Here is a 27,942-nt window from a genome sequence, read left to right as displayed (position 1 = left end):
CAGCACAGGCTTACATTGTTGTTTGAAGCAACTTCTTGCTTCCCACTGTTGAAGAGCAATTCGGGTATGGCGATTGCATCTTTCAACACGATCGAGCATGTTCATAATGCATGGCCTGTGGCGGAGTGGTTACACGCCAGTAATAATTCCTGAAATGGACTGGCCTCCATAGAGTCCTGATGTGAAACCAATAGAAATCCTCTGGGATGTTTTGGATTGCTGGCTTCATGCCAGGCCTCACCAACTGACATTGATGCCTCACCAACTGACATTGATACCTCTCCTCAGTGCAGCACTCCATGAAGAATGGGCTACCATTCCACAAGAAACCTTCCAGCACCTGTGAGAGTGTAAGCTGTCATCAAGGCTAAGGGTGGACCAACACCATATTGAATTCCAGCATTATTGATGGAGAGTGCCACAAACTTTTAAGTGATTTTCAGCCAGGGTGTCTGGATGTGCCCAGACACATTTAAGTAATCTTTTTTTTCCATTTTCATTCTATACATGAAAAATATGTGGTACAAATATGTGGTTTGTGCTCTCACACATTCACACATGACCAGTTTGGAGACATTTTCCACAGAAGTGGCACATCACTGCGCCCCCCCCCCCCCCCACACACAAACTTTTCTCACAAATGACCCTCTCATCCCCTCCCCTCCTTCCTTCTTACATTACCAGCCATTACTTGGCTATTGATAAAATCTATACAAACTGTCTAAATCAAGGTGATTGTGAAATGGATAATTTTCACTATTAATTATGCTACAACTTGCGCAAAACTTCTGCATCAGGGGCACTAGTGGCACCCCAAGCAGCTACTTCTGTTGTCTGTGCCTTACACCAGCCCTGTCCAGTGGTTTGCAGAGTATGGCTGTAGATGTAGGTAATACCATAAAATACTGAACTCTTATGAAGCTGTCTGGTTTTTAATATCTCTTACTTCATTTAACAAACACAGTGATTATAAAACATATCTTTATTTAAATGAAAGCCTCCGCAGAAGAGTTTTCAAAAACAGCGGACATGGTTTATATGTGGCTAGTGAATGTCAAGTATTGCCTACCATTCTAGTGAGAGACTAATTGACTGTCCCGCTGCTTTGAGGCAGCTTGTTAATTTTCTTGGCGTGCTACCTCTTGTGCTAGCAGAAAACTCCAAAGCGGCTGACCTGGCATTATGTTTTGCCCGCGGAGGTGTTTCCTATTCATCCCTGTAAGGCAGGGCTTTTTGGCCTCATTGACCACCTGAGGGATTGGTGGGGCTACATTCTTCTGTTGCCTCCCCCCCCCCCTCCCTCCCCCCTTCATCTCCTTTGAGAATCCCTTGATGGCCCTTGCTCAGTGGCCAGCCGGGCCTCTACCAACCCACCTTTTTATTCTCCTTACTCATTTTCATTTCTCAGTTTTAATGTCTTGTCTTGACAGATCTTTTAATGACATGTCTGTACTGTCGTCTCTCTCTCTCTCTCTCTCTCTCTCTCTCTCTCTCTCTCTCTCTCTCTCTCTCTCTCTCTCCCCCCACCACCACCAAGATTTGCATTTTGCCTCCTTCCTTTGATAATCACTAATTGTTTGCCACTTAATGGATGAAGGGACTGACGACCTTGCAGTTTAGTCCCTTTCACTTCAATCCAACCAGCCATGAAGACTTTTGTAGAAAGGTGAAACAAGGTATATTAGACACTTTTTTCACAAATCATGTTCTATTAAAGCTTCAAAACCAGTCTCATTCCAAACAGTCTCTTTTAAGACTCTCCTTCCCCCCTAGGACAGTGGGTTTAATTTCCAATATAGGTAAGAATGCTACAAAAAATTGAGGTAAAGCAACCAGAAAAAATTGCACTGCAAATACAGTTTATACATTTGGCTTCTTATATTTTGTTGATCAGAAGCATGATTGACATGAAACTTTGGACAGAGCTACTTATCAACATAAGGTTTCCCAGTATAAAACATCATTCACATATTGCTTTCCAAATTCTGTTAAATCAGTTAAAACTTGATTTAGTAGAAATAACAAAAGTAGATCTCATTCAAGCTGCTTTTAGAAAATCTATTTACCATAACTGATTTCAATGTAATCACAGTTGGAAAGAGCATGTTTTGAAGTGTTTTGAAAATCATGTTTGATTCTCTAACGTGTAGTAACAGCACCTGAAAATGAGAAATTTGAGGGCCTACCGCGGCAAAGGGCTATGTTTCAACAATGTGTCACCTTGTTTTGGTGCATGCATTTCTGTTTGTATATTGATGAGTAGTACGTAAACTAATTTGAACGTGATTTTCTGATTGCTAGGAAACAGGCTCTTTCCAACTGTAATTAGTGTGAAATGGGCTACAGAAAACAGCTTTTCTGAAAGTATACTGACTGTGTTCTGCATTTATAATTTATACTAAATTAAGTTTGAACTGATTTTGTACAAATTTGGAAAGCAGCATGTGAATGATATTTTATATTGGAAAACCTTATGTTGCTAAGTAGTTGTGTCCAAAGTTTCATGGTTGCTTTTAATCAATGAGATATAAGAAGCCATACTTAAAACTTCTTTCACAGTGTGATTTTTGTAACTACTTTGCCTCACTTTATGTAGCATTCAGAGTCTCTGTTGGAAATTTAATCCACTGTTCAGGGGGGGGAGGGGGGGGGGGGGGGGGGGGGGGAACATAAGGGTCTTTCTTTTTGCCAAAAAAATTGTGAACAAGCATTGAGATTTGGGCAGGTTCATTATCATGATGCCATTTCCACAAGTGGGTTTGCCACACTTCTGGCAAATGGTGAATAACGTCTAGGTAGTATTCCTTACTGACAATATGACCATAAGGCAGGAACTCATGAGGCTCTATCCCACTGTAATTAAAGCAAACTGTGAGGTGAATCTTCATAAGTGATTCAAGTTGTCAAATATTTTTCGGTCATGACTATTCAGGCAGTTCCATTGGGACAATTCAGCCTTGGTTTTGATGTCATACCCGTATACGCATGTTTTGTCACCTGTTATAATTTTCTTTAGAAGCTCTGGATCATTATCAACTTCATTCAACAATTTGTCAGTAATGTCAATGCAACATTCTTTTGGCTTAAATTCAACAATTTCAGAACAAATTTTACTGCTTCATTTTCCAGAACAAAATATAGGAAAAAAATTGCTTGGCATTATCCAAAGGATATGCCAATATCATCAGCAACCATTCTGATGGAGATATGACTATTTTCCAGAACTATTCTCTTTATTTCTTCCACAATGTTGTCAGTAATTCATGTGCTAGGCTTTCAGGATGGTCATCATCTTAAACGTCTTCTCGGCCCTCTTTGAAACATTTATAACACTCGTAAACTCTCATCTTACTTATAGTAGAGTCACTGAAAGCCCCAAGTCAACATTTCAGATGTGGTGCACCACTCTATTCCATTTCACAAGTAAAATTTAGTGCCAATTCTTTGATCCATTTTTCTCAAAAGTTAAAATTTGCCGAGCACTCTAAAATATGTATAACATTTTCGACTGTCAACAAACTAAACATTCAAAACAACTACAAATGGAAACATATGTGAGAACATATTTATCAAAAAGATAAAAAAGAAATTAAATCAGATATATAAAGCCCGTGAAATTAAAAAAGTTCTCACTACTCTTTGATCACACCTCATACATTATGTTTTTCTGCCATGTGTCTCATACATGAAGGTGTCCCGAATATTAGCCTATGGAATTAAGACATCCAATCTGGTGTTGAAATATATAGCAAATACTCATCCCGTTTCAGCTAATGTTTCTACAAATAACATTTAATCATGGAGTACTTTGTTTTTCAGATAATTTATCTGTATCTTTTCATATGAGTATGAATAACCAAGAGCACAAATTCTGTGAAGTTTGGCCCCTAGTTGGTGCAGTCACTAATAAATACACAGTACTGATAATCATTTATTTAAATTAATTAAATAATAAGTGATCAGAAACAAACCCATGCATGTTAGTACTATCTTCAAATTACTAGCCATATTAAAGAGTATGGTTGCTTCCTGTTGGTACAAAATACATAATTAGATTTTAAACCTGTTGAGAAATTGAAATTCATGTCTTGCTTAATGCAAAAAAAGGGAGTTTACAGAGAGTTGTCCATACTTAAAACTCTTACAGAAATGCTACATAAAATAGGCATAATTTATTTACAAAAACCTTATGTTACATTTTCAACTTAAGACAGAATGATTAACAAGAAATTAGCATTCTATCATCAGTTGCAGTTAACACACCAGCCGGTATGAAATGTACCGACCAGCTGTTTCGGAAGGCCTGATAATTTTCACCACCTGAAATAAAATAGAAAAATCAATTTTCAAATTGGTTTATCTTTAAGCAAAGGAAAAATCTCAAACTACCGATGTTGGTGCTTCAGATAGCACACACTAAGATCAAAAAAATAAATACAGAAGCAAAACTGATATTTTCATCAAATGTTTATGTTCATTTTTAGGTTATGTTTTGAATAGGAAACTCACTTATTTAGAGCAATGTATGATGGGAAAACATGGTCCTAGCACAACAATAGATCCCACTTCCTTACACATCAACACTAATCCATATTATTTTAAAATTCTGCACCAAATACTACATTTCGAAGACTGCACAATTCAGTGTAGCACTATTTGCTATTGATTTTGTCAAAAACAACTGACCAAGGCACAAAATACATCAAAGCAGACTATGGAAAGCAATTATCAAGGTATAGACACAGTAATTTTATTCGTAAGTACTTAATCCACACTCCAGAACAGCATATTACATATTCTGGCAGTCATTTACAGTGCACCCTTACTAAGATGCTTCAGTTCTACAATCAATATGATCAAAATTCACACCAATACAAAAACTGGCTGCCTAAAGTCAACTAAACATGAACATGTACTATTTTTTCACATCCTGTGATTTATTATATGAGCACATTGGTGACAGCTTACCATGTAACACCAAAGTTTCTCAAAGTTTCTCAAAGTTTCAATGAACAGAAAAAATCCGCAGTGCTTTACACCATAATATTCCATTACTACTCTCTAAACAGGTTTCATAAAATATTACTTGTATATGCTTCCCATTTTCTTTCTTTTCTTCTCTGGCTTTTACTGTAAATTGTAATTAGAATTTAAAGTGCAGTATGCTAAATGTTATACTGACATTCCAAAGCTGTGGGTCCTATTACACATCCCGTAAGCAACAACTTGCTTGTTCACTTATGCTGTGGCATCCATGTTATGTTGCTTAGGATGTTCATAACCTATTTTTGACTCTCACTCCAACATAAAGTTACCCATTGAGGAATATGGTTTCCCACAACCAGTGTTGAACTATGCAATTCTAAAAAAGTAGCTAGACGAGTGTATCAGCCCTGCTATCTTTGTCAACTGGTAAGCAAACGTTCTCTCGTGTTACATTCTCTATCTAATTACAAATCTCTACCACACTAAGATGTTTGATATATTTATTTTTCATTGCTTTTTTAATTCACACAAGAACACACACAATATTGTAATTAAGGGATACCAATGCAATGTGGAAAAGCAAACCCAATTGTCACCTGGCGCACAGGAGACAAAATACTCTAAAATGATGTCATGTAAGAACAAGCACAAAAGGGAAAAACCATGAAAATACATGCAAAAAGAAAGAAATCTGGAGCAAATTTGCTATACCATAAAAAGGCAACAGACGACATTTTGAAGTATGTAAATACAAATATCAAATAAATGACAGCTGATGCCTTACACGTTGTAATCCACGACGTAATCATGAAGCCTGAAATTCAACACACTTATGTGCACACACAAGCCATACTGTCATATTTGTTGACTGCATGTGACTGCATGCTCACAAGGTCATACACACTCTACTGCACTGCCTTTTGGAGTATGTTACTTTGCAACCTCTGTGTAAATTCTCAAACTTGTAGGTGTCTACTCCATGTGATTAGTATTTCACACCAAAATCACAGTCTATTATTGAGCTATTCATTAGTTTGCTCAGTCAGGCTGAAACAACACTCCACACTTTATCAGAGCTGTTTACCTGTCCCCGACGAAGACCAAAGTATCGACAAATAGGATCGCCTGTCTGAATCCGAGGAAGTTGGTTCTCCTTCAATTTGCTTAAAAATTAAGAAAAACAGAACTCTAAAAATGAAGGCGAATATTACAATTTTGCCATCATAATGGAAATGATGTTCCCTACACAAAAATCAGCCTGTCAGTCTTTCATGAGATTACAAAAAATGGTAGTATATTTGTAGAATAGATGAATGAACTACCTTACCTAATGAATGAGATCCTAAGATTATGTTTACTTTAATTACAAGGTGCACAGAGAAGTTGTGCTAACAGTTGAAATATACTACCCACTATGCCCAAGATAAAGATGTATGAAGTATGGCAGCGAGGACAGTAAAGATTCTTTGTTTAACAGTGACATTCAGAAAACGTGTAGGAAACTGCTATATTTAATAACAACTTATGTACGTGTAATGAAAGTCAAGTGTGTTGTCTGCAGTCATGTCCACATTTAAGTTAAGAGAAATCTTTCTGGAAGTGCTCAAAACTCCTAATTACCTGTGATTCCAATCTGAAGGATGGTGTTGACACTGAAACAGGCTTGAAAGTAACAATTTGTTTCTATGCAATGAAGTGCCACACTGATACAAGTTTCTATTAAATTTGACACTGAGCTTATTTAAAATCTTTCACACAATTCACTCCCATTTACAAGAAAAGCAACAAAAATTGGCAGAATTATAGATCAGCATACCTAAACATTTTTCTGCTACAGAATCCTTGAACATGTTTTATTCTCTATTCCTCAGTTAAAAAAAAATATTTTCCACCAAAAACCATCACAAGTTTGGGAAGCAACACCAATGTGAAATGCATGAAGATTGAAACTTTCTGGCACAATAAAACTGTGCACCGCACCAAGACTAACTCAGTCCGGCACACAGTTTTAATCTGCCAGGAAGTTTCGTATCAGCGCACACTCTGCTGCAGAGTGAAAATTTCATTCTTCACAAAGATCGCTTCACATTAAATTTTATAAAACATGGCTGAAGAGTAAATTATTGTGATGGCCAAAAGTAGGTAGTTCTTTTGTTTATATACTAAATATACTTTGCAAACCACTTTGAAGTGCATGGCAGAGGGTACTCCACACTGTACCATTTCTTAAGGCTTCTTTCCATTCCATTTGTGTACAGATTCCAGGAAGAATGACTGCTTCCACACCTCTGCACGGAGTGTATTTGGTCAAATCTCGTTCTCGCAGTCCCTGCAGGAGCAATACATTAATGCCGCGCCTTGAACCTAGGAGGTAGTTTTTCAAGGAGTTGGTGTCTCCTATTTTTAAACATCTGCCAGTTCAGGTATTTCAGCATCTCTGTAATGCTCTCCCATGGGGCACACAAACTTCTGACCAGTATGCACTGCCATTCTTTCCACATGTTTGTGGGTCTTGCATACCTGAGTAATATTTTAGGATGGGTTGCCATTTATATGGTGATAATTTCTGTCAGACTTTTTGTTGTTGTTAATCTCGGTCGCCTAGTGACTCTCAGGCAGAATCTCATACAGCTTCTGAGGGTCATTGTTCGTCACATCTTGAGCTCAACATTGCCTTCCCTTTGTGAAAGGTTAATAAACAATTCATTTCATTGAAACATACTAATATGTCGGTAGTAACAACTACTTATGCTGTGTAGCGCTTTAGTAGTCTGGGTGGCGGTGCTACATAGAGGGTGATTTATCAACTTTCTGCTCTTGTGGCGATATTCCTCATAATTCATACTGTGTAAATCAATCACTGTTATATGACACTGAAGTAATGAACTACCTGCTATGAAGTATAACACTGCAATACTCCAGTTGTTTAACAGACTTTAAACACTGTATATGCATGTGGTCAGGTAGGGCTTCATTTGCTTAAAGCAGTCATTGTATGAAAAAGCATGCATGCCAAGCAGTGATGTTAAGGACACACATAAATCACCTGTCAGAGTTGGCATGGAATAAGGGTTTTACAAACTACAGGCTGAAGACCTATGTGATACTGCCAGTCTGCACCGAACAGAAGAGGAATAATGAATGTTCCCTGTCAAATGTGATGTTAAATGAGTGACATCTGAAGAGCAGGTGGGTGAATTCTGCATTGCTACAGCCACAAATACACTATTAACATGTCATTGCTGCAGCTCTGCTCCATGAAGTTGGAAGTTACAGGTATTAGTATCGGTGGCATTGAGAAACAGGCAAAATCAAACAAGGCTCTACGACCAGAGGAAGCCTGTCAGATTTTATACAGAACTAACAAACCTGGCAATGCTTCACAATTGCTAAATATGTACGTGAACTGGAAACATCTCCCAATCCCATTCACCCTATCCATCTCCTCTTCATCCCTCACTCTGACCTTGAGCCTTGTTTATTGTTACTGCAAATGAAACTGAAGTCAATTAAAATGTGTGTATAAACTGGCTGGGCTCACTCGCATGCAAGGTATGAGAGAGACCTCTCCAGGTGCCAGATATGTGAGGATAATATTTCAACAACAGTATTTGACATAGTTTTACTCTGCCAACACAAAGAGTTACTAAGTTCGGACGAGCCTGATTCTGTAGTAGTATTCTAATCATAAGCCAATAGGCTACAAATACAACTTTCCTGTTTTGTGTTAAAAAAAAGACAGCAGCGAAGAAAACGAAACCACACATTTTCACAAAAGAGTGCATAATTTTCTCTCTCACAATCAGTTTTAACAGAAAACCTGCTCGTTGTCACTTAAAGAAACACTTAGACTATGTCTGTTAAATGTTTATTACGTGTCACGTAAAAATTTGAAGTAAATTGTTTAAGAACTCTGAGACTTCTGGAAATGTCTTGTCTTTATATAGTAGTATAGGTTTGCAGCTTGGTTAGTTCCCATTTTAACCATAGTACATCACACATCCCTTGAACAAAAAGCTGTGCCTGATAGTTGAAGAAAGCACAGGTCACATACATCTACAAGGAAAGCAAAAGTGGTCTACAAGACACTCATCTGTTGCAAACCCTACAAGTTCAAACATAATGACATATCACTAATAGAGTGCTCACCATGCCAACCGGCATGGCTTCTGAAAATACCGGGTGAACAAAAAGTCAGTACACATTCAAAAACTTAATAATCCGTGGAATAATGTAGATAGAGAGGTAAAAATTGACACACATGCTTGGAATGACATGGGGTTCTATTAGAACAGGAAACACCCCATATTGCTAGACACACGAAAGATCTCTTGCACGCGTCATTTGGTGATGATCGTGTGATCGGCCATCACTTTCGTCATGCTTGGCTCCCAGGTCCAAAGACCTCAGTATATGCGATTATTGGCTTTGGGGTTACCCGAAGCCGCAAGTGTATCGTGATCGAGTGACATCTCTAGGGATGCTGAAAGACAACATCCAACGCCAATGCCTCACCATAGCTCCAGACATGCTTTACAGTGCTGTCCACAACATTATTCCTCGACTACAGCTATTGTTGAGGAATGATGGTGGACATACTGAGCATTTCCTGTAAAGATCATCATCTTTGCTTTGTCTTACTTTGTTATGCTAATTATTGCTATTCTGATCAGATGAAGCGCCATCTGTCAGACATTTTTGAACTTTTGTATTTTTTTGGTTCTAATAAAACCCCATGTCATTCCAAACATGTGTGTCAATTTGTACCTCTCTATCTACATTATTCTGTGATTTATTCGGTTTTCAAATTTATACTGACTTTTTGATCACCCGGTACTTATCATTCGAAACCAAACTATCAATTTTTTCATATAACATCCTGAAAGTGACGGATCAAGGAAACTGGGTGGATGCAGTATTTGTTGACTTCCAAAAACATTTGAGTGGGTATCACCCCTTTGATTATTAACAAAAGTATGATTATATGAGAGAGAAAATAATTTGTGATGGGACTGAGGATTTCTTGGTATGTACGATGCAGTGGATTACCTTGGCTAGTGTGTCATCGACAGGAGTAGAAATAACTTAATGTATGCCCTTGAAAGTGTGTTGCAAATCTTGCTGTTCATACTCTGAACGAATATCCTGTCATATCTTGATAAGATTTCTAAGGGGTGCAACAATTGTCAACTTGTTTTTGATGTTCAGAAATGTAAAACTCTGCACTTCATCAAATGCAGCAAAGAGTTCTATCCTATGGATCACAACTGGAATGTTAACTTCTACACATACCTGGGTGTAATAGTATGTGAGGACATGAAACAGAATGAGCACACAAGCTTAGTTGCAGGTAAAGCTGATTGCATACTTTGGTTCATTGATAGAGTGTGGACACTATATAGCGACTGTCATGTACGTAAACAAACTAGAATTTTGAGTGCCAGAGAGGGGAGGAGCGGTGCATGGAAACAAGTCCCCCTTCCCTCTCACAGGGCAGTAGCCCACAATCATGTTCTGTGGAAGATCTCTTCTGGTGTTGTAGGGGTCACACTCAAAATACATGATGGACCAGGTTTAGTCACATTACTAATTTTAAAATAAGAAAACAATGAGCAAAACACAACACAAAGCATTTGGGAACAGCTACTGTACAATTGCTTGTTGAAGATGGCAGAAGATGCCTCAAAATGCAAAATTACCTAATTAATGGTATTTTAAATCACCTGGCAAAGCCAAATTTAGAAAGATAATCTGTATAATAAGAAACCAATTCCAAAATAAAAAGTGCACTAACGTAATGTGTGAATGTGCTTGATGCTGTGTTGCTGTTGTAATTATTGGTGGTTGAATGGTTTGTTGCATACCACATAATACAATGCAGTACCGTACTCTGCCATGGGACCTAGTATTCTATGACAAAGAAACATTAATAAGGCAAATTAGGTGGCATATTTTTTGACATGCGATTGCTCCAAATACCATCTTGGGCCATGGGAACACTGTTGTCCTTTGTTCACTAAGGTCAGAGTACTGACAGTGATAAAGATTTATATATAGTTACAACTGTTATATGCTAAAAAAAGTAATGGTTTAACAAAAGAGAAAATACACACTGCCATGACACCAGGAACAAAAGGAGTATTGACACTTCTAGGTATAGGCGCACAAAAATTTGCAACTCTTTTCTACACTACATACACCTCTCAACAATTTTAAATGTGAGTTATATATGTGGTCTACAGTTTAAGAGAATTCTGTGATACTTGCAGTGTTCAAACAGATTTAATATTATGACTGCAATTCTGTATAACTAGTCAATGTAGGATAAATAATTTGTACATGTAATGTGAAAATTAATCAATACACTAACTGCTACTGAATCGTGTCATCAATGTAAAGCCACTACACAATGCCAATGGAAAATAAAGAATTTGCATTGTGAAGAACCATTTAGTATTATAAAAGGGGATAATTTAGTTAATTACATAGACTTTTTTCTAGCAGGCACTAAACAGTACTTGTGAAGGAAGCCAATGGATGCCTAAAGCTCCAGAAGATTCATCAGCAAAATGGACTGGAAGTTTGATCACAATCTTTCCTGTCGTTTTAAGCCCAAATCACACACAATAATCATCTCAATTTCCAAATGTATGCAGAACTTCCTGTTATACTAATTTATCTGCTTAAAAACTCCTCCAAAGCAGAGCAAGTTATTAAGTGGAAAGTACAGGAACACTGAACTAAATTGTCAAATCCATCAAAAGGTTACCTTGGATGTCTAATCTTTGTCCAAGTAACGAAGAACATAATTTTTTGATCAAGATTAATCTCCAACACAAATGGAGGGGGAGTCTCTACTAGCCAAGAATATAAAATACTCTAACTGTCTGGTTTAAGGGCACTGGTCTACTAGAACTAAAATTCTATTTCTAACATTCACAATTCCAAAATGTTGACCTCACATAATGTGGCTTAGCTGCTTTACACACAACTAAGATTAAAACTCCAATCATGAAAAGCAAAATACATCATCATTTAACAGAAAAATGTGAAATTAAATGAACCCGTGCTGGAAACTGTGACAGTAAGCCATATTCTCCACCTGTACCGATTACAAGAAACACACATTTCAAACAGTTAATAACAAATACTCTATTTTAGAAATGTATCAATATTACATGATAATGCCATACCTGTCCTCTTTTCAATCCAAAGTAGCGAGCAACAGGGTCACCAGCCTGGATGCGCATCAATTGGTTTTCTTTCAGTTTACTAAACATTCGCTAAGGTTATAAAAAGCACACTTCAAACCAGGCAATGTCAGTAGCAAACGAGGGGGTGAGAGGGGGGAGTGGGGGGAGGGGGGAGAGGAATGTACATAGCATAGGGTCACTTCACACAACACAAAAAATGCATATTAGACAGAACACACAAGTCTACACACCATTATTCTTTTGTTATTAGAAGTTGCTGCTGCTGCTGGCAACACACATTTAACATGAGACTCACTTGAACAAATTATACAATATATCTGCAGTTCCTATCTGACACTATCCATTAAGAGAGAATGCTAATCGAAACATAGTTTGAGACATAACTTTGAGGATTACAAACATGTACCGAAACAAGTGAACACAGTACTGATGCATTATCTAAATATGATTAATGTTAATGTTCCCCTCTTTGGCTGACATCTGCTGTCTCTCAAATATTTAATGAAACAAAACACTGAATTACTGACAACATTTCTGAACCACGTGTGACATAATATGTATGCTGGCAACTGGGTAAAATTACTGGATTCATGGAGTTGCAAGTATTGTCTTGGCTGAGGAGAGCTGACGTGGGCTGGTCCAGAAACAAGACCAGGTCCAAGTGGCTGCCAGCTGCAGTGAGTGAGTTAGGGAGCCAGAAGCCGTGTTTCACATGGGTCCGATGGAGAGAGTTGAAGGCAGTTGGCTCACGGACCAGCATATCCAGGAATGTGAAGGCACTAACAATGGCTGTCCAGCAATATGACAGATTTTTTATAGTATCAAATAATTTGAAATTAAGTAGTATTACATAAATTCGTCATATCGCAAAAACGACTACATCAGAGTAATCACGGCACTGTGGCCCACGTACAGAGACCTTAATATAATGCATACTATAAAAACCAGAAAAGCTGCTTTTGTGGTTATGTACTAAATGTTGCATAGCATGCTCGGAAACTGGTTGAGTAGGTGGAGGACAGGGACTAGCAAAGGTTGTCGGAGGGGATTATAGGAGTAAAGGATATGCTGAAAGGAGAGTTCCCACCTGTGCAACTCTGACAAGTTTAGTGTGGACAGCATGGACTGCGAAGCAACATTTGAAGCTCAGCACAAAATGTTCCATGAGATGCTTGGAAACTGGATGATCCACATGTATCTTGCCCAGAGTTCAGCAATGGCCATTCATGCAGACAAACTACTTGTTAATGGTGATCTCTACTTAGAATACTGCACAATGGGTGCACCTTCAGTGGACAGAACCGAAGACGACACACCATGAGAAAATGCTGACAGCAAAAACGAGTCCTCCACTACTAGTGATGATGAATAGAATCATTATGTTAGAATAATTTATTTTTGTAATAAAACACAAATGTAAGCCTTGCCTCACCCCCCCCCCCCCCCCCCCCCCATTCCAGCCTCTTAAAATCAGGGTGCGCAGATTATTCAATGACATGGATTATTTGCTTATGTACGGTAATTTTGAAGATTTACTACTGGCAGTGGCAGCTACATTTTACAAACTAGTTCATGACAAGATACAACATATTGACATTCGTTATATAAATAAAAATTATGAGCACACACCACTGGCATATTGCCAGATTCTAGAAAGCTGAGAACAAAGCCAAAGTATATTCCGCACAGAGAAAGGAAGAAACGGTATGAAACAAATATGACCAAGGTGATTTGTGGAGTCAGAAATAAAACCATATGTACACTGAAGGCTGTTAAGATATTTACCATGCCACAGTTGATATCACAAGCATTTAGTAAGGCTGAAGTTGACACTTCAAAATGAATTTCACAGAAAACTAGAAGAATTTTTTTTTATTATATGCACAATTGGAAAATGAAATACTGTCTTATCTACTTCACACAGAAAAGAAATTTTATGGATTCACCTACATCAAATGGAATACCAGTTAGCAACAAGGAATGGCCTATAAAATCTGTTTAAAAAGTGATGGGCAGGAAGAGCTTAGGTGGATCTATTTTTGAAACATCTTAAGAAATGGACACGAATCAACTGGTTTTATGATACAATGTGTGAACAATTGTAGTACCATGACATAATTCTTGAGCGTAATCAGTCACCGCTGACAAAAAGATTTATATATATATTTGGTGTTTTCTGAACATGTATAATTAACCTCTCATGAGTGTCCAATACTACGCCTGCACTGATCGCTAGTAATTTGTTATTTTCTGCAAGGTTTGACACTACACTAAAACCACACAAACTCCTTAGCCTTGCGAGTGAGGCACTGATGCCATTTCATAACCTTTATTTACTTGTGACAGGCAATGTATTGTTGTTACTACCATTTCAAAAATCCTTTTATACTTTTCCTTACTTTTCGCTCATACTAATATACGACCTGAAATGTAGCTACTTGCTACCCCACTATTTCAATACAGGAGTTGCAATCAATTGCTTGTGCTTGCCAAATAGCATCATTTCATAATTACTGTTACAAAAAGGTAAATGGTTTATTAAGAAACTAAGATTTCATGCTACCACATGTTAAAAAATCAAATTTTTTAACCGCCACTTTCTTAAAAATTGACTGATCAACATTAGGGAACCAAAACATCATCCAAAATGAAACATTTCCTTTTTCATAAGGAAAATAAAGCTTTTGATGAAAAAATTAATTCATACAACAATGTGGTATCATTTTATATACCTTAAAATGTTTTTACAGTGTGAAAATTGACGAAGTGGATTTTCCCCCTATCCCAGAGAGGACGGTTGAGCCATTTGAGCATGGGATGCTCTAATGAGTGTGAAGAAGTCAACTGCAGTTGCTCTCTGTGAGCAAAGCTACTGTACTGATATCTGCCGGACTTTCAATGGAGCTACAGGTACTGGACAATTCAAGTGAACATAAAAGATAGATGCAGATCTCTGCAGTACCATATACACTGACTGAACAAGGCCATTTGGGAGAGAACTTGACATGATGTAGCTGGCTGGGTTAATATTTATGGACTTCTGAAAGTCTATGGCATTTCCAAAACGGAGTTTCCTTTTTACTTAACAATGTCAACTGTGGGCCCAGTCCGAGTGGTTGCAAGATCACATTTCCTCCAAATTGCATGCTCTCACACAACAAAGTGGCCAATGACCTTCACTTAACGACAGAGCAGTGGCGTTTGCATAGAGTTGTCAGTGCTAACAGACAAGCAACACTTCATGAAGTAACAACAGAAATCAATTTGGGATGTACGACAAACTTATCCATTAATATAACAACAAAAATAATCAATTATTGATAATATAAAGTAAATGAACAGCAAAAAAAACTATTCACCAAGTGACAGCAGGGGAACATACACACAAAAGGATTTAACTTTCAGAAGCTTTCAGAGCCTTTGGTTCCTCCTCCTGGCGGAAGAGTTGACAGGTAAGGAAGAGGGGTGAAGGAAAAGGACTGGAGAGGTGAGACTCCCCTGACCCGGGATTCTGGGTGACTTCTAAACTGTACCCCTTTCCCTAAACCTCTCCAGTCCTTTTCCTTCACCCCTCTTCCTTACCCTTCAACTCTTCTGCCAGAAGGATCCACTGGCTCCGAAAGTTTCTGAAAGTTAAAGCCTTTTGTGTGTGATCCCCTGCTACCACTTGGTGAGTAGATATTTTTATCTACCCATTTACATCGAACTTATCCGTTAGGAGGGTGTGGTGAAATTTTGTCATACTGGGGTATTGCCACAGACGGCCAATGCAAGTGTCTTTGGTAACGGCATGATACCCACTCCGGTGCCTCTCCTGGGCTCATGAGCATATTAGTTGGACCCTTGATGACTGGAAAACTGTGGCCTGGTCAGATGATTCTCGATTCCAATTGATTAAGACCTGAGGGTAGTGTTCAACTCTGGTGCAGATCCCACAAAGCCATGGACGCAAGGTGTCAACAAGGCACTGTGCAACCAGGTGTTGGCTGTCTATACGTAGAATAGACTGAGTCCTGTGGTCCAACTCAACCAATCATTGACTGGAAATGATTGTTTTTGGCAACTGGGAGATGATTTGCAGCCATTCACAGATTTCATGTTCCCAAGCAACGATGGCATTTTATGGATGACACTGCACCACGTCACTGGACCACAACTGTTTGCGACTGGTTGAAAAACATTCTGGACAATTTGAGCAAATGACTTAACCAATCAGACTGCTCAACAAGAATATCAGTGGATATTCATGGAACATAATCTAAAGGTCAGTTCATGCACAAAATCCTGCACTGGCTAGACTTTCACCATTATGGATGGCCTTAAAGGCAGCATAACTTACCATTCTTCAGAAGACTTTTTGAGTCCCTGTTACATTGGGTTGCTACACTACACTGGGTAGAAGGGAGGTCCGACAATATTAGGTGGTAGCAAGTAATTTTTGGCACTTCAATGTACTTTAAGGCCAAAGTATTTTATAATCATGTTAACAGAAAAATGAGTGCGAATTAACATAGTAAACTCGAAGGGGCTGACATGAAAATGTTGTAAACACTGGGAAAACCTTAACTCCAGGAACATTAAAGAGGATTTTCTGTACTCATTATGTGCCATATACAACAGAATTAAATAGCTTTCACAGCTCAGACTTTAATGGTTCTCTCTTTTTGTCCCCTTCTGGGTCCACTATGTTCTAACTATTTCTATGAGCTAGATGATAGGAACAGAAAAATGAAGTAAATGTGTCACATTACTGACCAAAAGTTTGTAAAATATAGCTGTCATTGCCACTAATAAACCATCAAAAGTGCCATACTTAATCCACACAATCGAATAATCTGCATACCCTGATTTTACGAGGGGGAAAAAGGCTTTCACTTATGGTTTATTTACAACATAAATTATACTAACTTAATGATTCTATTCCTCATCACTAGTAGTGGAGGAATCATTGGTGCTTTGGACCTCTTCCTGTAGTCTGGTTCCATCCACTGAATTTGTGATACCACATTTTTTGAAGGATTTTTCCATCTGTGGTAACAGAATGGAATCAATGAACATTTCATCCACTCACAAACATGGGAAAAATCCAGCCGCTGGTTTTTCCATTCAGCACAAACTTGTGATTTTTCATACGCCATTAGTTATGTGAATTACTGTTTAGGTGCAGCTTTGAATGACCAATTTATATACATTTCTAGTCGTTGCAGGATAGATGTTAGAGCTGCTGGGATAAAGATCAAGTCATTTTTCCCTTTTGTAACTTATCTCATGTCCTCAGTTGTATGTCCAAGCAAGGTGTCCGGGACTAATAAGTCACATAAATTCAGTAATGCACCAGGGCAATGAGGCCTAACGTGTGTCACCCAGTGATTCATAAGGTCACTCTACATCCACTCTTTCGGGTTCGCTCTCACCAGTAAGATTATCACCGATATTTTTGGAATAGTTTTCCTTTTAAATATCACATAAGGTGGTAGCTTTCATCCATTGCTAGTTACACACAAGATCCCTGTACACCTTATTTCTCATTGCTGCCGGTTCGTATCATGATGCTGGATTCCCCTTTCATGTTCACAGTGTTGTCGAGCGTCCTGTCACAATAGACTCTTTTTTAACAGATGCTACCAATTTTTAATAATATACAGGAATGTTTGCAGCACTAATTTATCACATAGCAATAAAAATTTGCTGCTTTTTCCTCATAATTGTCTGGAAGCTGTTGAGCTATAATATTTTTCCTCCAGAAGCCTAATCGATTTTGATTGAAAAGACAGCCAGCCACGGCTAGCTTTGAAACCAGACACAACAAGTTCTTTGGCTACAGCCAGTGCTCCGAGTTGGCCCATTTCAGTAGTCATCACACATCCATATTGTCGTTTCTCGTCTACATAATCAGAGTTTTTTCGAGGTCGAGATTCTGAACTTTTTTGGGCAAAAAATGCACGGTGATTGTTTTTTTGAAGCCAAATTTTGTTTTTTCACCAGTCAAGAATACAACTCTTGCTTGCATTAATTTTCTTACTGCTAAACCGTTTCCAATGTTCTGTGCTTTGTCAATAATTTCAAGTTTTTCTTAAGATGTATGTAATCAATAACAAGAACTTGTAGCCATAATTTACAAGTTAACTTGTGGTTAATGCTTGATTCTATTGTGCTACTGATGAATCACAAATGAGGCTGCAACAACACTATAGTATAACGAGATCTATTGTTGGAGGCGGAGCAGAAAAACCATTGTTATAATTAATCCCTGTACTCCAGTTTTTCATCCTTAAATTTGGGGAAATAACGTGCGTGGATTATTCATGTATGTATGGTAACTGTGATGAAAATGCACACTGCATACCAGACATTAGATGAAAATGTAAACTGCATGCTGGAAATTGTTTTTGTGTTGATTACAAATAAAAGTGAATCACATAAATTAAAAACTCAAGCATGATACAAAAATGCATGTCCTCCTAACATTCTGCAAAAGAGAAGGAAGAATCTTACAGTTTGGTAAAATAAATACAATTTTTTTCACAACAACACAGAGCAGTTACACATGTAATGGCAGCTCACTTTCATAAAAGAAATATGGAAAGTTTTATTCTTATACCACCATCACAAACTTTTTACAACAGGTAATAGTAATATTTTATAAAGGATACTATCTTGCAAGCAACTCTTGCTTTTCTTCTGGTGTCATTACGACATGCTCAGGTACAAGTTCATGCTCTGTGATGTTGATCAGCAGTTCAGACTCCAAGAAATGCTCCAAAATGTATTTTGGTGCCATGTCAACCAGTGACTGCAAACAAAGTTCACGAATTATAATTCTGAATTATCTTGCACCAAATTAACATCACTCTTCTATAACAAAATCACCAAGTACTACATGTAACAAAACTGAAGAATCAAAACAAAGGGTTCATCCCAAATAACAAATAAAAATATCTTTATTTTGAACATGCAATTACAATTTGTCACGAACATTATTTGGTTTTAAGATTAAGAAGCTAACAGCATTTTTTTTTACCCCAAATGAAGAATTTTCTGTTACTACAAGGGACAAGTTTGAAACCCATTTTGTATTTCATGCACTGCCCCAAAGGGATTTTTTGAAACAAATGCTATTAAAGGAATACCATGTAGACCTAATCTGATTCCAAAATGCTTGATAAGCTATACTACATGTATTTATCTGTAGAACATAAAAGGTAAAAAAATGTTAAGTGTAGAGCAGTTTGATTTTAGTATGAGCATTCTATCACAGAACTGATTTCTCCTCCTCCTCTTCCTCCATTGTTATTTTGGTCTGAGAGATCATTTGTCTTCTCTTGCTCCTCCATCACTTATTAGAACATCATCATCTACATTTTCAACACAACAAATTGTGTTGTTAAATAGTCTTATTTCAATTGGGTTTAATTTTTGGTGTTTTCTATCTTTTCTAAAATTAAAAAATATTGGACATAGTGCATCTCCAGATTGAAATTTTCCCTCTGCAGCACAGTGTATGCTGATATGGAACTTCCTGGCAAATTACAACTGTGTGCCAGGCCAAGACTTTTGAACTCATAACTTTTGCCTTTCGTGGGCAGTTGCCCATGAAAGGCAAAGGACCCAAATTCTAGTCTAAGTCTGGCGCACAGTTTTAACCTGCCAGGAAGTTTCATATCTGTGCACATTCCACTGTAGAGTGAAAATTTCATCCTGAAAACATCCCCCAGGCTGTGGTTAAGCCTAGTTTCCACAATATCCTTTCTCCCACAAGTACTAATCTTACAAATTTTGCAGGAAAACTTCTGTGAAGTCTGTAATGTACGAGATGAGGTACTGGCGGAAGTAAAGCTGTGAGGACAAGTCGGGAATAGTGCTTGGGCAGCTCACTCAGTAGAGCAATTGTCCACAAAAGGCAGGAGTCCCGAGTTCAAATCTTGGTCCGGCACACAGTTTTAACCATCCAGGTGTTTCAAAAGGCATCTCCTTCTCTAGCACAAAATCTGACTTCAAAATGCTCTTCCCTTTATTGATCTTTACTGTGCAACATGTTTCCTCAGAACTGACTACCAAGAGAATTTTATCTGCATATAATTTCACAGATATTTTACAATGCAACAATTTGCAAATGTGCAGCATGGAGATGTGCATTTTCCTTCAACCTATAAACTGATTTTGTCAAATAGTCTAACAAGGCCTCTAAACCAAAGTGCAACTTGGTTCTACCACTGGGACTCTGAAATCATGCTAAAGACCCATCTGATATTTATTAAACTTTATTTTAAATTTGTGGATGTAAGAAGGGCAACAGTAATCGACAAAAGTTTTGATTCATTAAAAGAAAACAGTGTTCAGGCAACACCTGGTACTCAATTTTGGAATACAAGTTTCTTTAATTTGTATGCCACTTTCACTTCGATATTACTGAGAACATTGCCATGTTGTTGTTGTCGTCTTCAGTCCTGAGACTGGTTTGATGCAGCTCTCCATGCTACTCTATCCTGTGCAAGCTGCTTCATCTCCCAGTACCTACTGCAACCTACATCCTTCTGAATCTGCTTAGTGTACTCATCTCTCGGTCTCCCTCTACGATTTTTACCCTTCACGCTGCCCTCCAATGCTAAATTTGTGATCCCTTGATGCCTCAAAACATGTCCTACCAACCGATCCCTTCTTCTAGTCAAGTTGTGCCACAAACTTCTCTTCTCCCCAATCCTATTCAATACCTCCTCATTAGTTACGTGATCTATCCACCTTATCTTCAGTATTCTTCTGTAGCACCACATTTCGAAAGCTTCTATTCTCTTCTTGTCCAAACTAGTTATCGTCCATGTTTCACTTCCATACATGGCTACACTCCAAACAAATACTTTCAGAAACGACTTCCTGATACATAAATCTATATTCGATGTTAACAAATTTCTCTTCTTCAGAAACGCTTTCCTTGCCATTGCCAGTCTACATTTTATATCCTCTCTACTTCGACCATCATCAGTTATTTTACTTCCTAAATAGCAAAACTAGTTTACTACTGTAAGTGTCTCATTTCCTAATCTAATTCCCTCAGCATCACCCGATTTAATTTGACTACATTCCATTATCCTCGTTTTGCTTTTGTTGATGTTCATCTTATATCCTCCTTTCAAGACACTGTCCATTCCGTTCAACTGCTCTTCCAAGTCCTTTGCCGTCTCTGACAGAATTACAATGTCATCGGCGAACCTCAAAGTTTTTACTTCGTCTCCATGAATATTAATACCTACTCCAAATTTTTCTTTTGTTTCCTTTACTGCTTGCTCAATATACAGATTGAATAACATCGGGGAGAGGCTACAACCCTGTCTCACTCCTTTCCCAACCACTGCTTCCCTTTCATGCCCCTCGACTCTTATGACTGCCATCTGGTTTCTGTACAAATTATAAATAGCCTTTCGCTCCCTGTATTTTACCCCTGCCACCTTTAGAATTTGAAAAAGAGTATTCCAGTCAACATTGTCAAAAGCTTTCTCTAAGTCTACAAATGCTAGAAATGTAGGTTTGCCTTTTCTTAATCTTTCTTCTAAGATAAGTCGTAAGGTCAGTATTGCCTCACGTGTTCCAACATTTCGACGGAATCCAAACTGATCCTCCCCGAGGTCTGCATCAACCAGTTTTTCCATTCGTCTGTAAAGAATTCGCGTTAGTATTTTGCAGCCGTGGCTTATTAAACTGATACTTCGGTAATTTTCACATCTGTCAGCACCTGCTTTCTTTGGGATTGGAATTATTATATTCTTCTTGAAGTCTGAGGGTATTTCGCCTGTCTCATACATCTTGCTCACCAGCTGGTAGAGTTTTCTCAGGACTGGTTGTCCCAAGGCCGTCAGTAGTTCTAATGGAATGTTGTCTACTCCAGGGGCCTTGTTTCGACTCAGGTCTTTCAGTGCTTTGTCAAACTCTTCACGCAGTATCGTATCTCCCATTTCGTCTTCATCTACATCCTCTTCCATTTCCATAATATTGTCCTCAAGTACATCGCCCTTGTATAAACCTTCTATATACTCCTTCCACCTTTCTGCCTTCCCTTCTTTGCTTAGAACTGAGCTGCCATCTGAGCTCTTGATATTCATACACTTGGTTCTCTTCTCTCCAAAGGTCTCTTTAATTTTCCTGTAGGCAGTATCTATCTTACCCCTAGTGAGATAAGCTTCTACATCCTTACATTTGTCCTCTAGCCATCCCTGTTTAGCCATTTTGCACTTCCTGTCGATCTCATTTTTGAGACGTTTGTATTCCTTTTTGCCTGCTTCATTTACTGCATTTTTATATTTTCTCCTTTTATCAATTAAACTCAATATTTCTTCTGTTACCCAAGGATTTCTAGCAGCCCTCGTCTTTGTACCTACTTTATCCTCTGCTGCCTTCACTACTACATCCCTCAGAGCTACCCATTCTTCTTCTACTGTATTTCTTTCCCCTATTCCTGTCAATTGTTCCCTTATGCTCTCCCTGAAACTCTGTACAACCTCTGGTTCTTTCAGTTTATCCAGGTCCCATCTCCTTAATTTCCCACATTTTTGCAGTTTCTTCAGTTTTAATCTACAGGTCATAACCAATAGATTGTGGTCAGAGTCCACATCTGCCCCTGGAAATGTCTTACAACTTAAAACCTGGTTCCTAAATCTCTGTCTTACCATTATATAATCTATCTGATACCTTTTAGTATCTCCAGGGTTCTTCCACGTATACAACCTTCTTTCATGATTCTTAAACCAAGTGTTAGCTATGATTAAGTTGTGCTCTGTGCAAAATTCTACTAGGCGGCTTCCTCTTTCATTTCTTAGCCCCAATCCATATTCACCTACTATGTTTCCTTCTCTCCCTTTTCCTACACTCGAATTCCAGTCACCCATTACTATTAAATTTTCGTCTCCCTTCACTATCTGAATAATTTCTTTTATTTCATCGTACATTTCTTCAATTTCTTCATCATCTGCAGAGCTAGTTGGCATATAAACTTGTACTACTGTAGTAGGTGTGGGCTTCGTATCTTAGCATGGAACAAAGCTAGGGTGGAAAAAAAAGACTACTCTTCTGTGCCATACTGACTTCTTTAATTGCCTCCTTTGATACCTCTGTCAAGCTAGCTATGAGGCATGCCCCTCACTGCCGTTCGTCCATTTTGGTACTCAAACAACATGCTATATAACAAATCAAAACTTTTATTAATATTGTTGTTTCATCACCCACATACTGACCTAAAAAAATACTAGCAAATGAACTGAGTAGTTTTTACAATTAACTCAATGTACTTCCAGCATCTCTCTTCCTTTTGTACAGGCTGGACCAGCCTAGTTGCAGTGGTAATGCCCGCCATTTCCATCCCATTATAACCACAAACCTTCCTTCTCACTATGAATGTACATCATCGTCATCCATGTTCACAACCTTGCTGTGCCCTCGACACCAAATTCACCCTACTTTTCCAATATTTCTGTCCACCCTTATTCTGACCCAAACATTTTTCTCTTTAGATAGCAAATCTACCAATATATCTGCAGAACAGCTATAGATACACAAATAGCACCTTTCTACGTCAAACAGTTAATATGCCATCTAGAGGGGTCCTTCCTTCACCTTCAACCCTTGTCTGGTTCAAATTTTGTGCAATTTCTTGAGATATGATACGTTTGTATGCGCTGTCCATAACACATCTACAGAGGTACAGGTTGCCTTCACAAAGTATTGTTTGACGTATCCACCATGGAATTTAACAATATTACGAGAAGGAAAGTTGCTACTCACGACACAGCGGGGATGCTGAGTCGCAGATAGGCACAACATAAATATTTTCACACTCAAAGCTTTCGGCCAGTGTGTGTGTGTGTGTGTGTGTGTGTGTGTGTGTGTGTGTGTGTGTGTGTGTGTGTGTGTGTGTGTGTGTGTGTGTGGAGGGGGGGGGGGGGGGACGCCTATGTGTGTATGTGTGTGTATTGTTGACAATACAACTTTCATCATAGCTCATAACCCAAGTTCCATGAGAGTGTATTTTCTTTACAGTTTTCCGTCTCATTATGCCAACAACTGACTGATACAATACTCACTTTATTCAACAATTTTCTTTCTGTGATGCAGCATCCCTTTCACCTGTAGCAATGCTTTCTTACTGTGAAAAATGGCACATGACAGTCCAGTGTCCAATGTCAAACTGTAGATTGTCCCAAGTTGAAGAAAGGTATACATTTCATTCTTTTTTAATTTCATCCACTGATGAGTAAAGTCCTCTCACACTTTCAACTATTCTAAAATAACAACTGCAAAATGCATTGAAATAAATTACCTGTTTTGCAGAAGGTGTCATTCCTTGCTGCACTACAATAATTGCACGGTGAATATTTTCTTCTTGCATTCTCTGACAATAAGTTTTAATTGTCTTAATTCCAATCTTGGGTTCATCGGGGAAAAAGACAAACATCTGATCTGTAAACAAACGGCCATCTATTAGTTTGGACAATTAAATTCTAAAATGATCTGACACAAGGTTTTAATCTGCTAGGACATTTCAGTAACTACATAGGTTATTCTCATCTTTAACACATCTTTATTATTTCTTGTGCACTAAAATGTAACCAAGAAGGATTATCTCTGTTTAAATCATCTTAGGAATTATTATGTCTTCTTTATTTATGGTGAAATATATTTCCCATATACAGTAACATTAATTAAACTGAAGTTCTCAATTTATTAATGTGAATCCATTGGGAGTGTCATTGTTGCTTGGTAGACTTCCCTTGTGTGTATTTTTTCACCCGTCCACCACATGTTGCTTGAGATCCTGTTTGTGAGATACTGCATCGGATTATATAGGACAGTAAGAGACGAACTCCTTTTGTCTCTATTTGCACAAGAATGATCTATTTCTAATACTGTTTTAACTTAAAATTAACAAGTATTCCACCTGGTTTTCCTTCTTGATCCACAGGACTGCCCAATGCTCACATCTTCAGTCATTTCTTTCTATGACCAGTCATGCCTCTGCAGTTTTTCTATTTCAATGTACATGAATGTTGCTCTAGTTGATGACATCCACAAACTTTATTACTAGGCCTACAGCACGTGTAAAAAGGATTCAATCACTGTATGTTTTGAGACTGGAATAATGATTTTGACACCTAGGTTCTCTACATTTAATTATTTCTCCGGACAAATTCTAATGCTAACATCTATCAAATATACAAGGAAATTTATAAACAGTATTCTGGCACAAAGACAGTAGATTAAAAATTCAAAGCAACGAAACATATATTTACAAAAATAGACACAGAAACTAAAACCAAGAGACACACTACCTCAGATAAACTGCATCTTTAGGCATACCATCTCTAACTTACTCTCTCCAATGTCCCCTTTTCTATGTGCACTCTTGTCCTTACCATCATGATGTCTTCAATTACATGCAATGCCTAACCTACCCTTACCACCCCCCCCCCCCCCCCCCCATCACTGAAGAAGAAACTGTTAGCTCTAAAAGCTAGGTATTGTGTCCCTTTACTTTTGTGCGTGTATTTTTGCAGTACTGCACATTATGCCTCCGGTAGGTATGTACTGGATAACAAATCTGTCTCATAATAGCAATACACTGTACCCTGTCTTCTTGGCACGAACCAGCATTAACTGTTTAGTGTGGTTACCGGTCCTAAATGCAAACTGTGGTCATTAAGTGGCACTGATGTAAAATGTTCTTTACATTAAGTTCAAACAGAATACCAGATTTTTTTAGAATATGCCACACAGTCATTCCATATAAACACATCTATAAAAAAAATATTTACTGTGATCTTTAAGATACTGCATAAAATGATTAGGACAGAACACGAATCTTCGTCTTCCACTGTTAAAATGTGAAAATCTATGTCACAGCATTTTAATCATTAACTAGCAACTAGAATTTAGGCACACAACAAATGTGTTGACAAGTCGCTAGACACAGCAGTGTGAGCTATGTATACGAAGGTACACACACTAAACTACAAAGTAAGTCTTAGAATTTGAAGACAAATGTTAAACAATTATTTGCCTTCATAATAAATTAAGATACAGTAGAGAAACATCCACGAGCTAACAAGAAATGGAGAGCCACAGCCTTTCCAGCATGAAAGGCTAGAGCTTATTCATCAATTCATTAAACAGTTCGCTGAAATCACTGCTTCAAAAAAGCAGCTGTTGACATACTTAAAGGAGCTATAGAAGTGTGCAATAAAATGACTATAATTAATTAGTGTGTCACTACGAAAAAAGCTCAGATTAAAGAAGTCTCATAGCAGGAGTGAAAATTCACTGTTTAACTTCAAAATCACAGTCAGTACTTACGACATAGTTTTCTCAGTAATTAAAATAAATATAACATCTTGTGATCCAATGGGAGGCACACAGCAAGGCACAAGAAGCACTTAGATCTGCAATTCAAATGGTTCAAATAGCTCTGAGCACTATGGGTCTTAACATCTGAGGTCATCAGTTCCCTAGAACTTAGAACTACTTAAACCTAACTAACCTAAGGACATAACACACATCCATGCCCCAGGCAAGATTCGAACCTGCAACCATAGCGGTCACGTAGTTCCAGACTGAAGCGCCTAGAACTGCTCGGCCACACCGGCCAACATCTGCATCGCGAAGGTAACGTTTTAATTACTACCTCAAGAAAATAATTGCTACCTTGAGAAAGTAAATTATGACATGACAATAAAGTTATGTAACAATTGGATGTACGTTAGAATGCTACTGCACACATTAAGAAGGTGTGAAACAGCAGACAGGCACATTAAAAGTATGGTGTTGAATGTTTTTTAGCTATTGGACAAAATTCAATTTATCAGATGAAACACACACACACACACACACACACACACACACACACACACACACACCACTGCGAGCACTGTGGTCCCACTGGGATGACTAATGATCTGTGCTAAGGTAGATAGTTGTGGGGCAGAAGACATGTAAGTGGGGAGGGATGCACAAAAGAAGTGGGCTAAGCTGCTGTAGTGCTGTCTGTGAGAGTGTGCAGGGACATGGCAGTGACAGGATGATGGGTGGCTATACACAGCATTGGATGGGCGGAAAAGGAAGAGGACAGAAGTAGAGAAGGGAAAGGACTACGCAGGTGAGTTGGCAGAGGATGGGGGTGGGGTGAGGGAGTATGTGAGGCTGGATTGGTGGGTGGGGGGGGGGGGGGGGGGGGGGGGGTTACAGGAACAAATGATATGTTGAAAGAGTTTCCACCTGTACAACTCAGAAAAGTTTGTGTTGGTGACACAGACTAATATGGCATGGGCTGTGAAGCAGTCTTTGAAGTTATGCACAAAATATTGCACGAAATGTTCGGAAACTGGATGGTCCAAATCCACAGTTTCCTGCACAGTGACTGTTGCAGTGTTGGTAGACTACATGGCTGCTTTCACTGTTGGCCCTGCCTTTAATGGTATAATAGGAAATACCTGTGAAAACTTTGGAAATGAGATGATCCATGGGAGAGGTTTTGCAGCTAGGTCTTTTACAGCAAAAAGAACCATGGTGCAAGGTGTTGGAAGCAGGGGTGGAATGTGGATTATTTACGGATGTTGCATAGATTGGGTGGCAATGAAATGTTTCTCATTTCGTGACACAATGACAAGAATTTGAAACCCTGGTGGAAAAAGTGATTCACTTGTTCCAACCGTATGCAGTACGAACTAACGAGGGTGGGAACAAGTATTTGTGGGATAATAGGTAA

At 38.3% G+C, this 27,942-nt stretch overlaps 1 protein-coding gene across 2 annotated transcripts in view; it reads right to left on the bottom strand.

The window, feature by feature from the left end:
• Positions 1 to 4,146: 4,146 nt before the first annotated feature.
• Positions 4,147 to 27,942, bottom strand: part of LOC126272815 (DNA-directed RNA polymerases I, II, and III subunit RPABC1) — a 52,916-nt gene continuing 29,120 nt past the window's right edge. Inside the window, exons 4-7 of one of the 2 annotated variants that reach the window (XM_049976003.1) lie at positions 24,505 to 24,644; positions 18,854 to 18,993; positions 6,071 to 6,149; positions 4,147 to 4,320 (exon numbers count right to left, since the gene is read on the bottom strand). In XM_049976003.1, the coding sequence (XP_049831960.1) occupies positions 4,255 to 4,320; positions 6,071 to 6,149; positions 18,854 to 18,993; positions 24,505 to 24,644 (425 nt within the window). In that variant the 3' untranslated portion in view covers positions 4,147 to 4,254. Of the gene's footprint in view, positions 4,321 to 6,070; positions 6,150 to 12,179; positions 12,259 to 18,853; positions 18,994 to 24,504; positions 24,645 to 27,942 lie in introns of both variants that reach the window. The other variant, XM_049976005.1, reaches the window with a different exon arrangement.

Source organism: Schistocerca gregaria, chromosome 5, assembly GCF_023897955.1.
Source record: "Schistocerca gregaria isolate iqSchGreg1 chromosome 5, iqSchGreg1.2, whole genome shotgun sequence".
NCBI lineage: Eukaryota > Metazoa > Arthropoda > Insecta > Orthoptera > Acrididae > Schistocerca > Schistocerca gregaria.
The sequence above is the reverse complement of the archived record's forward strand: the minus strand, read 5'-3'. Positions and strand labels throughout refer to the sequence as shown.